The 18,966-nt window shown below is 40.6% G+C and overlaps 1 protein-coding gene across 2 annotated transcripts in view; it reads left to right on the top strand.

Annotated features, from left to right (window-relative positions):
- Positions 1–18,966, top strand: part of DNAI3 (dynein axonemal intermediate chain 3) — a 114,502-nt gene that overhangs the window by 5,346 nt on the left and 90,190 nt on the right. For both annotated transcript variants that reach the window (XM_066268766.1, XM_066268765.1), the window contains exons 2-5: positions 6,260–6,352; positions 6,743–6,781; positions 17,327–17,508; positions 18,369–18,473. In XM_066268766.1, the coding sequence (XP_066124863.1) occupies positions 6,274–6,352; positions 6,743–6,781; positions 17,327–17,508; positions 18,369–18,473 (405 nt within the window). In that variant the 5' untranslated portion in view covers positions 6,260–6,273. The remainder of the gene's footprint in view (positions 1–6,259; positions 6,353–6,742; positions 6,782–17,326; positions 17,509–18,368; positions 18,474–18,966) is intronic.

The raw sequence follows: 18,966 nt of genomic DNA, 5'->3' as shown, positions 1-18,966 counted from the left end.
ACCAATACAGTAAGGTCGCAGGATACAAAATTCACATACAAAAGTCCATAGCCTTTCTATATGCCAACAATGAAATATTAGAAAACGAACTAAAAAAAATAATCCCCTTCACGATTGCAACAAAAAAATAAAATACCTAGGAATAAACATAACAAAGAATGTAAAGGACCTATATAATGAAAATTACAAAGCATTGTTAAGGGAAATCGAAAAAGATACAATGAGATGGAAAAATATTCCTTGTTCTTGGATAGGAAGAATAAATATAATCAAAATGGTCATATTACCCAAAGCAATATACAAATTTAATGCAATTCCCATCAAAATCCCTATGAGATTTTTTAAAGAAATGGAACAAAAAATCATCAGATTTATATGGAACTATAAAAAACCCCGAATAGCCAAAACAATCCTAAGGAAAAAGAATGAAGCTGGGGGCATTACAATACCTGACTTTAAACTATATTATACGGCCACAATAATCAAAACAGCATGGTATTGGCAAAAAAATAGACACTCAGACCAATGGAACAGAATAGAAAGCCCAGAAATAAAACCACATATATATGGTCAAATAATCTTTGATAAAGGGGCCAACAACACACAATGGAGAAAAGAAAGCCTCTTCAACAAATGGTGTTGGGAAAACTGGAAAGCCACATGCAAAAGAATGAAACTCGACTACAGCCTGTCCCCGTGTACTAAAATTAATTCAAAATGGATCAAAGACCTAAATATAAGACCTGAAACAATAAAGTACATAGAAGAAGACATAGGTACTAAAATCATGGACCTGGGTTTTAAAGAACATTTTATGAACTTGACTCCAATGGCAAGAGAAGTGAAGGCAAAGATAAATGAATGGGACTACATCAGAATTAAAAGTTTTTGCTCAGCAAGAGAAACTGATATCAAAATAAACAGACAGCCAACTATATGGGAACTGATATTTTCAAACGACAGCTCAGATAAGGGCCTAATATCCAAAATTTACAAAGAACTCATAAAACTCAACAACAAACAAACAAACAATCCAATAAAAAAATGGGAAGAGGACATGAACAGACACTTCTCCCAGGAAGAGATACAAATGGCCAACAGATATATGAAAAGATGCTCAGCTTCATTAGTTATTAGAGAAATGCAAATCAAAACTACAATGAGATACCACCTCACTCCTGTTAGATTAGCTATTATCAACAAGACAGGTAATAGCAAATGTTGGAGAGGCTGTGGAGAAAAAGGAACCCTCATACACTGTTGGTGGACTGTAAAGTAGTATAACCATTATGGAGGAAAGTATGGTGGTTCCTCAAAAAACTGCAAATAGAACTACCTTATGACCCAGCAATCCCTCTACTGGGTATATACCCCAAAACCTCAGAAACATTGATACGTGAAGACACATGTAGCCCCATGTTCATTGCAGCACTGTTCACAGTGGCCAAGACGTGGAAACAACCAAAAAGCCCTTCAATAGAAGACTGGATAAAGAAGATGTGGCACATATACACTATGGAATACTACTCAGCCATAAGAAATGATGACATCAGATCATTTACAGCAAAATGGTGGGATCTTGATAACATTATAAGGAGTGAAATAAGTAAATCAGAAAAAAACAACTACATGATTCCATACATTGGTGGAACATAAAAATGAGACTAAGAGACATGGACAAGAGTGTGGTGGTTTCCAAGGGTGGGGGGGGGAGGGAGGACATGGGAGGGAGGGAGGGAGAGAGTTAGGGGGAGGGGGAGGGGCACAGAGAACTAGATGGAGGGTGACGGAGGACAATCGACTTTGGGCGAGGGGTTTGCAACATAATTTGATGACAAAATAACCTAGACATGTTTTCTTTGAATATATGTACCCTGATTTATTAATATCATCCCATTACCATTAATAAAAATTTATTAAAAAAAAAAAAAAAGATTTAGTTATTGAAGTGCTAAGCATAAAACAAAGTTCATGATATTTTGACAGTAGGCAATTATAGGGGTGCAGACTGAGCTACCCCTAAATGTTTCTTAGTGGTATGTGGATTGTTTTGAGTTGAAGGCAACCAAAACCCTACAGGTTTTCCTTTCTGCCTATCTAGAAAAATTTAAATTAGGAGACTAACCCATAATAAGAATTAAAACCAGAAATGACTTTTTATCTTGCCCATCTACATGGCAGGGCAAAACTAATAATTACTGAACATGTGCTCTCCCTGAAATGACCCTTTGAAGCCCCACGGTACATTACCTCTGCCCTAGTTCAGGACATCTTATATACCATCTTTCTCCATGTATAAGATGCAATTTAATTTGGGGGCCTGAAATTTGAAAAAAAAAATGTATTACATAAAGTTATTAAACTCAAGTTTTATTCATCATAAAATTCATAAAGTCCTCATCATTGTCCAAACTCCCATCCATTAGCTTGTCCTCATCTGTGTCTGATAACTAATCACTGTCTTCGACAATGAGTGCAGAAATAAGCACAAAAAAAGTGAGAACTGCAAGTAAAAAAAATCTACAACCACTGTATAAGATGCACCCAGTTTTTAGACCCCAAATTTTTCAAAAAAGGGTGTGTGTTATACATGGGGAAATATGGTACTTCAATTTCCCTTTCTGCCTCTGAACCTCTTCTGCATGTGGGATCTCTGTCTCTGTCATGTATGCTGGGTTCCCATACATATGTATGTGTTAAATTTGGGTATTTTCTCTGGTTAATCTGTCTCACATCTATTTGATTATTAGGCCAGCCAAAAAAACTCTTAAGGGTAGAGAAAAGTTTCCTCCTCCCCCAAACTATGAAATAATATTCAGTCTGTGCTGGTTCATTAAAATGAGGCAAACAATATAAGATGACTGAGTTGATGATAATGAAACTTCATTTCTTTTCTTTTTTTTTTTTTTTTTTTGTATTTTTCTGAAGCTGGAAACGGGGAGAGACAGACAGACTCCCGCATGCGCCTGACTGGGATCCACCCGGCACGCCCACCAGGGGGCGAAGCTCTGCCCACCAGGGGGCGATGCTCTGCCCCTCTGGGGGCATCGCTCTGTTGCAACCAGAGCCACTCCAGCGCCTGGGGCAGCGGCCAAGGAGCCATCCCCAGCGCCCGGGCCACCTTTGCTCCAATGGAGCCTCGCTGCGTGAGGGGAAGAGAGAGACAGAGAGGAAGGAGAGGGGGAGGGGTGGAGAGGCAGATGGGCGCCTCTCCTGTGTGCCCTGGCCGGGAATCGAACCCGGGACTTCTGCACGCCAGGCCGACGCTCTACCACTGAGCCAACCGGCCAGGGCCTATTTCTTTTTTTTAATGAATGTTAATAGCTACTTTATTCAAAAAGCCAAAACACTAGATACAACCATCTATCAATGGGTGAATGGATAAGCAAATCATATGACCTTATAATACAGGGGTCGGGAACCTATGGCTTGCGAGCCAGATGTGGTCTTTTGATGGCTGCATCTGGCTCACAGACAAATCTTTAATAAAGAAATAATAACGTTAATTAAAAATATTCTCATGTATTACAATCCATTCATTTCCTACCGCTCATGTTCATGGTTGTGGGTGGCTGGAGCCAATCACAGCTGTCCTCTGGGACAACACCAAATTTTTATTGGATAATGCATAACATACACGGGTTGTTGTATGGCTCTCACAGAATTACATTTTAAAATATGTGGCGTTAATGGCTCTCAGCCAAAAAGGTTCCCAACCCCTGTATAATAGAATACAACTCAGCTATAAAAAAGAGTAAATTACTGGTAAAGGCAACAAGATAAATCTCAAAAACAGAATCCTGAGCATAAGAAGCCAAGCACAAAAGTATAAAGATTGTATTATATGATTCCACTTATCTGAGTCTCTAGAAAAGTCTAGAGACTATAGTGACGGAAATCTATAGTACAGAAAGCAGAGCATTGTTGCCTGGAGCTGGAGGTGAACAGAAACATCAAATGCAAAGGGGAAGGAGGAAGCCTTGGGGGGGAGGGGGGGATCAGAATGCTCTGATTCTAATTACGGTGATGGCTGCATTTATTTAAGCTTGTCAAAGTATCCCTTTGAATGGGTGTAGTTTATTATGCTAAAATCATACCTTGATTAAATTGTTGTCAGATAGCAACTCATTCCTCCTCAAGCTCACCCTGGCTCCTGTAGCCTCAGAAGCAAGGAGATATGTAGGACCCAGGGCCATCCTAACACGGAGCACCTGCAGGGCTCTCTCTCTCCACGTGTTAGGACCACAGAGCCAGGTAGGCACTGAGGCCATACCTGTGGCTGCCTTTCCATCCTGTTCCCATCTGTACTTCCACAACCATGTGTCCACCTTAGTGTGAAGCCGGTTGTCCCAGTAGAGCCCAAGCTCTATGTCGATCAGGTACCCACGATTCAACTTCCCCGCACAGTGGGACACTCCTGCTTATCAGCAAGGCTGGCAGCCTCTTTATTCTTGAGGCGGCTAGGAGGATTCCACTTATCAGTTCTGAGACCAACTGCCACCAGAGGAAAAACACAACGGACACACAAGTTAGTTGCAAGAATCACACAGGTAGTTTATTACTCACAAATCCTTTTGGCGTGCCTGGGTACAGCTTAAGGGGGCCCCCCGTCAGCGTGCTCCTCTCGGCTGTCTTTGGTCAGAGCTCAGAGCTGCGTGGAGACAGTCCATGTCAATGCAGGAGTCTGGGCGACTACTGCAGCAGGGGGGGCCCTTAGCTTGAGTACCTTTTCTGGCCAACGCCTTCTATCAGGTGTCAATCTACAAGATTATCATCTCAACCCACCTTCTAACAGGTGTCAATTTACAGGATTATCACTTCAAAACACCTTTTTGGGAGTTCCTCACAGGGAGCCCTTTTTATGTTAATCTACTGAAGTGTTACATCAAGCCACTTTTAAGGTGTTCCTAGGGAAGCTTCTTGTTTATGTTAATTTACATAGTTATGGCATCAAGCCACTTCTTATCTATATGTATCTTCACACACTAACTGACTGAGCCCTGTGCAAAAGGCAGAGTCTGTATATCATATCTCTACACACTATATTAATTCCTATCCAGACAGCATAACTTTAATTTCCTTAATTGCTTTCAACATTATATCTTAATTATTTTTATATATCTTCCATATTTTTCTATATTTCTATATATTTACTTTCTATAACCTTATATTACTGCAACACCTTGCAGAAAGGAACAGCTTTTACTGTTGCCTGCTCAGAGACAGCACTCTGGCTTCTGTCTCCTGAGAAACTTGGGGTCTTGGGTGAGTCTGACCTTTGCTCCAGGAAGGCTGCAGTCACACAAAGGCAGGTGCAGCCATCTCCACCAGCCTTGGCTTCTGGAGACTTGAGGCCAAAGTCAAAGGTCAGCCTTGGGTCTGTTCCCCTAACAAACTCAGAGAGCATGCCTGCAAGGCTGGCCTTGTACCCTGCAAAGCGGCCTTTGGGGGTTCTGGGGCAACTTTACTTCATTATATCTGCACAACCACCTGGTGAGTTAGGATTTATTATCTCTATTAAATTGAGGAATCAACTGAGACTTAGAAGGTCAACAGTTTGCCTAGGGTCACTCGGCTAATAAAAGTCAAAACCCATGTTTAAACCCTGCTGGTTAGACTTTTAAAATCACATTTCCAACCATTTAACAAGATGGGGCGAAGGTGAGCATTGAGGAGATGACAAGGATTTGTCACTGGCTAGGCCCTTGGCCAGTGTTATATTCTGTCAAAACTGACAAGCAAAGTCCACAGAAGCTTTTGGAGGCCTTCTCCGGCAGCGCAAATAAGTACACAGAAGCTACATGTACACAGGCCAAGAGAAAAGTACTATTTAAATTATGTTGATTTAAAAATTATGTGCCCATATTCCCACTGTGAGCCTGTGTCTGCCCATGGACTTGAATCTGCCTTTGTAGCTGGGGCACCTGCCAGGGAGCCGGCCCAGGGCAGCACAGAGACACTCCCTGGGTGCAGGACACCAGCCAGAGGCAGGGGGCAGTGTCCTCGGGGGCTTCCATGGTAGGGCCTGGTCTGGCACCACAAAGTGCTGGTAAGTCACTTCCTGGTGCTTCAGCAGAGTGGCTCCCTGGCACAGGCGAGAGCTACCAGCCAGGTTGTTGTTGTGATAATCCTCTGCCCACAGAACACCCATTCTATGAAGATGCCTGTTGGTTTAGCCAAAGGCTAAACTTAGGAAACATATTCTTGTGATTACTAAATGATAATGCTTATTCCCTAATGATGTTCTCTCTCTGCACAGCCTAAGTCGGAGCCATGGCTCCCAAACAACAGAAGAGCTCAGGTGTCAAAAAAAAGGCAAAACATAGCAAAAAAAAGGAACCAGTGTTACCTGGTAAGACTGTCTTTTCATTGAGGGGATTTTTGTGGCTTCAGTATTTTTACACATAGTAACAGCGAAAATCATCATAGTTTTATGTATCAAATAAACAAATGTTTTGGCTGTCATAAAGCTAAAACACAAGTAGAATTCAAAATATGGTCATTTATTCCTGTTTGTTTTCTTTCCCATTAAACTATCAATTAAATGCAGTAGGAAACATCATTCAAAGATAAATTTGTGAGAGATAATTATTCAGATTCTATTTAATTATTCATAGTTTAAAACTTTGTCATATATTTGCATTTATGTTTCATGTTTTGAGACCTAGTTTAATAAAGACTGTAATAAACTATGGTATATATTTAATTTAAAAAGTAAATTTGACATTTTATTATATTCCAGTTACTGAAGTAGATGAACCTGTAAATATGGAGAGCATGGGTAAGTGGAAATACAATTTAGAAATTGTCCTTAGTTACTATATTTCAAAATGTAATAAGCAAGTGAGAACACTGAAAATTGAAGTGATTGATCAAAATATAAATGAACTAAGATTATATATTAGGTCATTTAGAATATAAAATGAAAAATTTTAAATAAAGGATAATAATAAGTAAGAGTGGAAAAGATCATTTTAAATAGAAATAGACTCAAGACAAGCAATCCCTTCAAAATCCAAATTATATGATTATTGAGAGAACTTTTATAATTATAAAATATGGTAAATCCACAAGTTATTACTTTTATTAGAATCATATTTTTAAAACTCTGGATCACGAGCAATATTTATCTGTATTTCACAGTAAAATTCCACTAATTCAAGGAAAAAGACTGATTTTTCAACAAAGAACCTAGAATTTACAGAACCAAACTAATGTTGTTCCTACGTTTTTGTTTTTTTGTTTTTGGGTTTTTTTTTTTTTGTATTTTTCTGAAGTTGGAAACGAGGAGGCAGTCAGACAGACTCCCGCATGTGCCCAACCGGGATCCACCCGGCATGCCCACCAGAGGGTGATGTTCTGCCCATCTGGGGCGTTGCTCTGTTGCAACCAGGGCCATTCTAGCGCCTGAGGCAGAGGCCATGGAGCCATCCTCAGCGCCCAGGCCAACTTTGCTCCAATGGGAGGGGAAGAGAGAGACAGAGAGGAAGGAGAGGGGGAGGGGTGGAGAAGCAGATGGGCACTTCTCCTGTGTGCCTTGGCCGAGAATCGAACCCGAGACTCCTGCATGCCAGGCCGACGCTCTACCACTGAGCCAACCGGCTAGGGCCTATTCCTACTTATAGAGGCCAAATAACTAACAAGCCTTTATTTTTGTTGTTGTTGAAATTTTCTCTTAGAATTGCCTTAAGTGATGCCCTTCATGTTTAGAAACAGAACAGTGAGGGTGGAAAAGAGAAAGATCTAAAAACCACGTAGGCCATTGTGAAGATTTTGGCTGTTACTCATACAGGACAGGCAGCTATTGGTGGTATTTAAGCAGAAGAGTGGCATGCTCTGACTTATGTTTTGACTGGTCACACCAGCTACTCTGTTGAGAACTGCAGGGGCAAGGACAGAAGTAGAAAATGGCTAGGGAGCTATTGCAACAATCCAGGAAGAAGAAGGGGGTGGCTTGCTTGGGCCAGCATGGCAGAGGTGGTGGAGACAGAGCATAAAGGTGGGGAGGTGGTGGGAGGACGTCAGTTTACAGTAAGCGGCACTGGAGCAGGCTATGCTGCCCAACAAATACTTATTGGATTAATGAATGTACCACCCAGAAACGTGGGAGTCCTGTTTGACCCCTTTCTCCCCCTCAACACCTCCTCATCCCATTTAAACCATTCCGACTCCTGTCAGTTCCACTTCTCAAACCCATCCCTTTCACATTATCTCCACATCTACTGCCTTAATCCAAGCCTCCACATGCCTCACTGAGATTACTCCCTTAGCTCTTTCCTGGTATCAGCGCTTCCACTCAGCCTCCTTCAATCCATTCTGCACGCAGCCACCTGCCACAACTCTTTCCTGCTTAAACTCTCCCGTGGCTTTTCTTTGTCCTTATTCTGGTCCTGGCTTCACCTTCCTCTTTGATCTTTCTCTTCATCCTCTGCCCACATTTATGGTTCACCAATGTTCCTTAGCACAGAGCACACCGAATTTATTCCTGCCTCAGGGTTTTTGCTCTTTCTCCAGGTGCCTGAATAGATCTTTCCCCAGATCTTTATATAACTATCTCCTCATTATTCAGACCCAGACTCCAATCCCACCCCTGAAAGAAAGGTTTCCTGAAGCCCCCTCTTTCATCTAGTACCCTTAACCTTCACAGCACTGAATACTTCTGAAGTACAGTCAATTCTCACTATTTATGGAAGTTCTATATAGTTGCTATGAACACTGAGTAAGCAAACACTGAGCCATTGCTCTTAGCGGAAATGCAGGATTAAGTTACTATGAGCTTCTGGTAATAACATTTTCATTAATCAATCAATATATATAAACTTTTATGTGTGTTTCTTTTTAGAGACACTTTGTTTACTATATATTGTTAATTCATTAACACTAAACTCAGACAACAGCACTGTAATTCATGTCTTAACCATACTTAAATGTATTTTCTCCATAAATCACATCACAGCTTTCTTGTGCTTGAGAACACTATACAGCACTTCCGCGCCACACGTGGAGACCATTTTAAATAACAAAATTACCAATGAAAAGCATAAAAATGTAAAAAATGTAACACTAAATAGACAGTGAAAAGGACACTTGTTCCCAGGGCGAGAGCTGAAGCAAGATGGCAGAGCATTGTCTTTTTGGACCTCAGCTGTCAATGTGCACATCAACAACTCAAACTTTGCCCCTCTAAGCATATCTGCTAATGACCATAAAGGTACCACAGCTATTGACTTTAAGGTTACAAATAAATTTTAGCAAGTGAATTTGTAAACGCAAAATCCATAAATAATGAGGATTGACTGTATTTATTTGTTAATGCATTTATAATCTACTTACTCTCTCTCTCTCTCCCCCCCAGGCAAACAGTAAGTTTCTTGTTCACCATTGTACACCAATGCCTAGAACAGATATTGATACCTAATAAGTACTCAATAAATTTTTATTGATTAATTGAATGAGTGAATGATTACTGTCTCTGTTCTTCCTGTCTAAATAAAGCCACCAGCACTCTTACCTTCCTTAGTTCTATCTCTCACCATTTTATTCTGGTTAGCACTTGTCACAATTTGTAAATATATATCTGAGTATATTTATCTGTTTAATATCTGTCACCATGACACTAGCATCAGGTTTTTCAGATAATAGGTGCTCAATAAATATTCTTTGACTAAATAATTGACTAGTAAAAAAAATTCCAAGAACCTGAGAAGAAACATGTTAGAGATGTTTCAGCTAGAATTAAAAGGACTGAAAAATATAAGTGAGTGTGTTTAAGGAGAAATAAACAAGAAAACTTCAGACTGACCAGGCGGTGGCTCAGTGGATAGAGCATTGGACTGGGATGTGGAGGGCCCAGGTTCGAGACCTCAAGGTTGCCAGTTTGAGTGCGGGGTTATCTGGTTTGAGCAAGGCTCACCAGCTTGGACTCAAGGTCGCTGGCTCAAGCAAGGGGTTACTCGCTCGATCTGCTGTAGCCCCACGGTCAAGGCACTTATGAGAAAGCAATCAATGAACAACTAAGGTATCACAATGAAAAACTAATGATTGATGCTTCTCATCTCTCTCCGTTCCTGTCTGTCCCTATCTATCCTCCTCTCTCTCTCTGTTAAAAAAAAAAAGAAAGAAAGAAAGAAAAGAAAACCTCAGTACTTCTTAGTGAGACTTGAGGGTAAATTTTGATTCAACATCCATTATACTAGAACCTCTCTTCAGAACCGCCAGACTCCTCTCACAGCAACATCAAGATTTTTTTGACTTTCTTGCTATGGGAGTTTCCTGACATTGTCAACTGTCACTCAGGGGCTCGTTGCTGTCATGCTCCAGGAGATCAGTATCCCCTTTCCTATCAGGGAACCAAAGGACCTGCAGACTAGCTAAAAAACTGTCTCTTAAGGGCGTATAGGGCAGTGTCTAAAGGTTTCGAGAGAACATATATAATATTTACACATAGCAAACATATACGGAGCTACAGCTTTGTACCAGGCACTATCCTCTCATCCCTGTAACTCTATAATGTAAGCATTGTTATGGCCCTTACAAGATGGAGGTGTTGTGACTCCCAAAAGTTAAATAATTTACCCAAATTATAATTAGAAGTCATACTTTATTACAGGTTAGATTATCAGTGATGTTTTGGTTGCATATTACCACTATAACAAATTACCACAAACTTATTATTTTACAGTTTTTGAGATAGGAGTCTGAAATTACTTTTACTGGGATAAAATCAAGGTATTAGCAAAGCTAGTTCCTTCTGGAGCCTATGAAGGGATCATCTTCTTCCCCTTTTCAGCTGAAAAACATCCTGTATTCATTGACTCTTGGCACCTTGTTCTATCTTCAAAACCAGCAGTATAGCATCTTCTGATCTTCTTCTGTCTTTGACCTCTGCCTCCTGGTCACATCTCCTGCCTTAATGTTGACCCTTCTGCCTTCTTCTTATAAGGACCTTTGTGATTCCATTGGGAATCATCGCAGGAGCCCAATAATCTACCCATCTCAAGATCATTAACTTAATCAATCTGCAAGTCCCTATTTTTTTTTTTTTTTTGTATTTTTCTGAAGTGAGAAGTGAGGAGGTAGAGACACAGACTCCAGCATGTGCTGGACCAGGATCCACCCGTCATGCCCACTACGGGTGATGCTCTGCCCATCTTGGGTGTGTCTCTGCTGCAACCGGAGGCATTCTAGCGCCTGAGGTGGAGGCCATGGAGCGATCCTCAGCGCCTGGGCCAACTTTGCTCCAATGGAGCCTTGGCTGCAGGAGGGGAAGAGAGAGGTAGAGAGAAAGGAGAGAGGGAAGGGTGGAGAAGCAGTTGGGTGCTTCTCCTGTGTGCCATTGCCAGGAATCAAACCTGGGACTTGCATATGCTGGGCTGACACTCTACCACTGAGCCAACCGGCCAGGCCTCTTGTCATATAAGGTAACATATTCACAGGTGTCAGAAATTAGGGCATGGATATCTTTCGGGGAGATACACTATTCTGTTCACCACAAGTGATTAATATTACAGGTTTTGGAATTAGACAGACCTGGTTCAAATCATAATTCTGTCACTTAATAACTATGTGGTCACAAGTAACGTCATTTCTCTAAGTCTCTACTTCCTCGTCTGAAGAATGAGGTAGTGATACCCAACTCATGAGAATGAAAATGTACAGGCACATGTTCTTACACAAGGCTGTCACAAACAAGGTTACTTTAACTGTTGTTACTGTATGAAATGATACTACTATTTGAGGTGATAACATGGTAGGGTATATAAATATTTAATTACTATGTTGTACACCTGAAACTAATATAATATTGTATGTCAACTGTAACTAAAAAAATAAACTTTTAAAAAAGATATTACAAAGAGAGAGAAATCAATCAATAAATAAGAATGGAGAGTCTAAAAATAAACTCCCATATAAATGGTCAACTGATTTTTAACAAAAACGCAAAGGCAACTCAGTGGAGAAGCATAGTCTTTTCAACAAGTGATGCTGGAACAACCGCATATTTATGCCAAAAAAGGGAATTTCAACTTATACCTCACCCCACATACAAAAATTAATTCAAAACGAATCATAAACCTAAATGTAAAACCAAATATTATAAAACTTCCAGAAGACCACATAGGAGAAAATCTTGTGAACTTGGGCTAGGCAAAGATTTCCTAGATACCACACCCAAAACCATAAATCTTAAGAAATATTTGCCTAATAGATTTTTTTCTTTTATGAAATACTAGTCAAAAATATAAAGGAATGAACCATTGCTACATGCATCAACATGAATGAATCTCAAGATAATTATGCTGAGTAAAAGCAGACAAACAGAAAGAGTATTTGCAATTTCACATATAAATATCCCATAGAAAACAAACTAAGGCCTGGCCAGTTGGCTCAGTGATAGAGTGTCGGTCTGGCGTATGGATGTCCCGGGTTCGATTCCCGGTCAGAGCACAAAGGAGAAGCAACCATCTGCTTCTTCACCTCTCCCTTCTCTCTCTCCATCTTTCTCTTCTTCTCCCACAGCTTAGTTGGAGAAGTTGGCCCCAGGCACTGAGGATGACTCCATGCCCTCACCTCAGTCGCTAAAATAGCTCAGTTACTGAGCAACAGAGTAACACCCCAGATGGGCAGAGCACTGCCCAGTCAAGGGCTTGCTAGGTGAATCCCATTCGGGGTGCATACAGGAGTCTGTCTCTCTTTCTCCCTGCTTCTCACTTAAGAACAATTAAAAAAGAAAAAGGCCCTGACCAGGCGGTGGTGCAGTGGATAGAGCATCGGACTAGGATGCAGAGGACCCAGGTTTGAGACCCCAAGGTCCCAGCTTGAGCACAGGCTCATCTGGTTTGAGCAAAAGCTCACCAGCTTGGACCCAAGGTCGCTGGCTCAAGCAAGGGTTTGCTCGGTCTGCTGAAGGCCCGCGGTCAAGGCACATATGAGAAAGCAATAAATGAACAGCTAGGGTGTCACAATGAAAAACTGATGATTGATGCTTCTCATATCTCTCCGTTCCTGTCTGTTTGTTCCTATCTATCCCTCTCGCTGACTCTCTCTCTATTCCTGTAAAAAAAAAGAAAGAGAAACCTAAAAGATAGTAACAGAAAGCAGATCAGTGGTTTCTTGAGGGTGAGGGTGGTGCTGGGAGGAAGGGACAGGAGGAAACTTTGGGGATTATGGATGTGTTCTTTGTCTTGATTGTGTTGAGGGTTTCATGGGTATATGCATATATTTAGTAAGCTGTACACTTTAAATACATACAGTTTATTATTTGTCAATTAAATCTCAAAACTTTTTTTAAAAAGTAAACAGCAACAGAAAATGTTTTTTTTAAAGATACAGGTAAAATGCATAGGAGTTATTTAAATTAATTGTTTCCACATGTAGGACATGATTTGAGTTGCATGGGCCTCTTCCTTTTTTACACAGTAGGATGATCTGAGGAGTGAGTTGTGTAGAGTTTGAATCTGTATTTACCTCCTGCTCCATCGATCTATGAAGTAAATAACTGGCATTGACTGCATCCTATGGAATGCAATGTCTGTTACTTCTCTGTGTGTGGAGAAGAGAGAACCGTCTCCCTGCTCTGCTGTGTGCACACATCAGAGACAAAGTACAGCATGGTAATCAGAGTGCAGGGACCTGGGATTGGATTCCAGCTTTCATATTTCCAGCCTCTCACCTTAGATATGGCATTTGACCTCTGCAGGCCTCCATTTCCTCAGCTAAAAAATAGAGACAATTATAGCAACCACCTCAGAATGTGGTTGTGAAGATGAACCGAACTAGTGATACATGTTAAGTGCTTAGAGCAGGCAGCTTGCAGTGAAGTTGCTATAATCGGCATGGCTGTTATCCACCCACATTGCTAGTAACTCACCACCCGGCCAGGACTGCTGACCTCTGTAAGCTTCTGGAGGCCTTGCAGGCCTTCTCCTCTGCTCTAACATCTTTCTGCACCTCCTAGGAACCCACATTTCACTTTGTGGGGGGTGTAACTGAGCCCATAGCCCATCTCATTGCTAATCAACACAGCCACATTGTTGTAGCCTGGGGTGTTGTCTTCATTGTAGGCCTCAGAGCCTAAATAACAGCATTCTTTTATTGAATTTTGCCAGAGACACTTGGGCACAGCCACGGCCACAAGCCTCTGGCTTTGCTGTGTTTAGATTAGCCATTGTTCAGGTAACTCTGAAGGTAGCAACTGTGGGAGTTTTGTGTGGTCTGCTGGCTACCAGTTGCCTGAAGTTATCAGCTTGCCAGTCGCAGCTAGAAAGTCTGCTGTTTTTATTAATGACTAGATAAAGGAAAGTTAGATCTTAGGATAAAGTTGCCTTGATGAAGTCCAGTTAGTGTGAAAGGGTCATTTCATTGGAAAAGAAAAAAAAGTCTTACTAGTAGAATCTGAAGTATGTTTAGTGGGGACAGGTGATATAGCACAGTGGTCCCCAAGCCCCCGGGCTGTGGACCAGTACTGGTCCGTGGGCCATTTGGTACCGGTCCACACAGAAAGAATAAATAACTTACATTATTTCTGGGGGTTTTTATATTTAAGTCTGAACGATGTTTTCTTTTTAAAAAAATGACCAGATTCCCTCTGTTACATCCGTCTAAGACTCACTCTTGACGCTTGTCTCGGTAACATGATACATTTATCCGTCCCACCCTAAAGGCCGGTCCGTGAAAATATTTTCTGACATTAAACCGGTCCGTGGCCCAAAAAAGGTTGGGGACCACTGACATAGCACACATATTTGTCACTGTCTCTCCTGTTTCTTGGATGGCAGAAGGCTCTCTGGCCTTTATGAGCGCCCCCTTTACCAAGGATGCCCTCTCCTTTTTGGCTCTAGTTCAGCATGGGTTTCTCCAGTTCCACCTAGAGGTCTTCAAAGGCAAGACTGCATCACATTTATGATACATTAGACATTACAAATAATCCTTGGTAGACTGTTTTCACAGGACAATCTGTTTGTGAATCAAGTCAATACTTGTTGATTGATGTCTCTTACATGCCAAAGTTAAGGGTTGTCATTTTGAGGGAGATAAAAATGAGCAGTTTGTCCATAATTTATGAACAACTTGTATTCCAAATGTTTATTATGCCAACAGATTGCAGTTTGGAATATATTTCCATATATAATCAGTGTTATGCATACAGTCATTAAAACCCCAATATTACCTGAATAAGTGTACCATAGAACCACTAGGGCAAAAGGTAAATGCTTCTGTGAGAAAATGAATTCAAAATTCCAACGTGAGAGGTCACATGCTCTTCTGCCCTTGAGGACGCACCTGTTGAGAGTGAGAGGAAGGATATCAGGACGTCTCCAAGTATATGGTCTGGAGAAGATGAGAGTGGGCTGTGGGACCCTGGGAGCGTGGAGTTCTGGGCAGGAGTTCCAGGGCAGATGCAGAGCTGAGACTGGCTGATGGTGATAAGAAAATGAAGAGGGCTTGTTAGAGAGGATGACAATGGGCAAGATGATAGCTATCCTCTTCCATCCTCTGTCCCAGGGCCTGCTGCCGCTGAGGGCTGGCCTGAGGTGGGGAAGAAAGAGACAGGAGAACAGGAATGGAAGTTTCCTGTTCCTCGTTTCCCTCCTCTTCTAAGGGCAAACCTAGGACTGAGGAACCAGAGGAGGGAAAAGGGATACCCCTCCCACACACCTTTCTCCCCACTTCCGAGGGTTTGCTAATTCAACTTAATTGGGAAGTCAGTAGCTTTAAAATGGAGTAACAATTTTGACTGTAAAAAGCAGCAGCCCTGGGGAACAGAGAGGTGTCTATATAAGATTGAGAAGGTTTCTTTTCTTTCCTTCCTTCCTTCCTTCCTTCCTTCCTTCCTTCCTTCCTTCCTTCCTTCCTTCCTTTCTTTTTTTTTTTTTTTTTTTTTTGACAGAGAGAGAAGGACAGATAGGGGCAGACAGACAGGAAGTGAGAGAGATGAGAAGCATCAGTTCTTTGTTGTGGCTCCTTAGTTGTTCATTGACTGCTTTCTCATATGTGCCTTGACTGGGAGGGGGGGTTACAGCAGAGCGAGTGACCCCTTGCTCAAGCCAGCGACCTTGGGCTCAAGCCAGTGACCATGGGGTCATGTCTATGATCCTGCACTTAAGCTGTTGACCTCGGGATTTGGAACCTGGATCCTCCTCGTCCCAGTTTGACACTCTATCCACTGCGCCACCACCTGGTCAGGCAAGAGATGATTTCTTTAAAATGGGAGACCATCGGGAAAATCTGCATTCTGAGAGAAAACAGCACAGAGGTAGGAAAGGAGGGAAAGGGAATGGGTCGAGTGGTCGAGAAGGGGGGAAGGGACGGACAGGTCTTCTGAGTGGAGGAAGGGGTAGAAAGCTGGCACCGTGAAACTCAGCTGGTGGACAGGGCTGCAGGACAGCCAGGGTTCTGTGCTGTACAGATACAGAATTTTTTTAAATATTTTTTAGTTTTTTTTAATTTTATTTAGAAATTAAATTATGGGGTAACATTTATCAATAAGAGTACATAGGTTTTAGGTAAACATCTCCAAACATTTGAACTGTTGATTGTGTTGTGTGCCCATCACAGAAAGTCAAGTCATTGTCCATCATGGTATATTTGTCTCTCTCTATTCCCCTCCCCTCCACTTCCCTCTCCCTGGTAACCACTTCACTTTTATTTATAAGACACAGAATTTTTTCTGTGAGATAGGAAGTGAGGTCATCTAGTGAGAGAGAGCTGCAGACGAGGGATGAGGTGGGGGATGTATTAGAAAAGAAATATAGGTTTGATAGAGCCTGAAGAGGTGGTCATACCTTTGGACCAATAATTTCACTTTTAAAAACTATCCTAAGAAAATAATTTGAAATAAAATTTTTAAAATTATGCACTACATATCTGTAGTTATTTACAGTTATTGGGAACAAATGAGAAAAAAATTGTAATGTTAACAACAGAACAGTTAAAATGATGCTACAGAGTAACATTCATTTTAAATGACACGTTGAAAAGATTATATAATGTCATAGTAAAATATTTGTGACATATGGTACATAGTAAAAGCAGGATTTAAAATTTTATATAAGATATTATATATGGAGTGGCTAGGAGGAAATAGCGCAAACGATTAACAGAAGTTCTCTCTTGAGATGTAGTATCATGGGTAACTGTTATTTCCTTTTTTAAGATTGTTTTTGAAATTAAAAGGATAGATTTACTTTAAAAATAAAAACAATGATTTTAAAGTCTTAAAATTTTTAACTAATACAGGTATTTAAAGCAAACAATTGCTTGTTTCCCTTTGCTAATATTTTAAGTGGTTACATTTAATGTCAAAATTTGACTTTGTCTTTCCCAGGTCATCCAGAAATTTACCCTTTAGTGTTAACTAGCAAGACCCAAGAAATATTAAACTGCCGAATAGATGAAGACCTGACAGATGAACAACCTTATAAACTTATCAAAATACAAGATATTTTGGCAGACTTTCACAACAGAGCGGCAGTATCTGATTTCTACCCAATCAAAAAACTTATCCAGGTAAGTAAAACATCCCTCTTTATTTTTGAGTCTTGCTTCAAGGGGTTCCTGGTACATAACAGTGAAAGTTGGAGAGATTGCTGCATTCAAATCTGGCATTTGCCATTTCTTTGGGCAAATACTAGCTTGCCCATACCTCCTTGAGAATCCTGCTTGGTGATCCTCTGTGAAAAGCAAATGCTTATCAGTGACTGTCTTATTCCACAGCCAGAAAAGCTGATCCTTGCCCAATTTTAACTAGAATAAGAATCTCTTCTTATTTTCCCATGCTGCTTTAATTGTCTAACTCATAATTTTGGTCCTGATTTATTTCCAAGCATGCAAGAGAACACAATACCATAGAAAAGGAATGCCTCTTGTTTTTCTTTTCTTGTTAGAAATAAAATCACCTGGTAAATTTTCCTGGATGTATGGTGTTTTAAAAGCTTTTTAGAGTTAATAAAATAATTTTTCAATTTGAGATTATTAGCCATAGATTAGCACTATGGTAATTTTTATGATTGATTGGAGATATATCAATTTTATGTCAATGTATGAGTAAATTGAATGACCACTGGACATCATTAACCTTCATTAGCTCTCTCTCTCATTTATTGTTCAGTAGTATGTTGTTTAATCTTCACATATGTGTAAATTTTCCAGTTTTCTTCGTGCAATTAATTTATAGTTCTGTACCATTGTGGTCAGAAAATATGCTTGATATAAATTCAATGCTCTTAAGTTTATTAAGACTTGTTTCGTAGCCTAACATATCATCTTTTCTTTAAAATGCCCCATGTGCACTTGAAAAGAATGTACTATATTCTGTTGCCCTAGGAGGAAATGTTCTGTAACTCTCTGTTTTGATTATATTCTTGTAGGAATATCCTGGAGATGAAATTCTGCTTGTTTATGACAAAGACTTCAAATATGGACTTAACTTTTATGTTATTGGAACTGAAGAGGGCAAGGAAAACTATTTCAACGTAAGCACACCCAAGTCCTTGCATTTTGTGGACTGTCAGAAGGAAGCAGTACCCCTGAGGGAGACCTTTGCATGGTTATCATTCTTCTTGTCAGCTCTGTTTCCCTGGGGTTTGAATCGGGTTCTGACATCTAGGGTAGGTAAGCAGTAAATGTGGGATGGACCAAGTCAAGCATCTCAGTGTAGCAGATACTCTACTTATTTGCTTTAATTGACCCAATAAGAGTGGAGATAGCAAATCTGGAGAACCATGCTCCCAGCCACCCTTTGGCCTACATTCCTGGTTCTCCTGCTGTCTCTGTAATTGGAGTAAGTTACTGAGCTATTTATCTGTAAAAATGGTGGCACCAATAAAGTCCATTTTCAAGGCTGTTGTGAAAATTAAATGGATTAACACCAGGTAAAGCCCTTTTATAGTGTCTGACACAAAGCTGGGTACTCCAGAAACATCTACTATAATTATCTGAAAGCAAGATTTTAAACTTGGTCAGTGG

Source organism: Saccopteryx bilineata, chromosome 3, assembly GCF_036850765.1.
Source record: "Saccopteryx bilineata isolate mSacBil1 chromosome 3, mSacBil1_pri_phased_curated, whole genome shotgun sequence".
NCBI classification, from domain to species: Eukaryota; Metazoa; Chordata; class Mammalia; order Chiroptera; family Emballonuridae; genus Saccopteryx; species Saccopteryx bilineata.
Note: the sequence above shows the minus strand (reverse complement) of the source record. Positions and strands in the feature narration are given on the sequence as shown.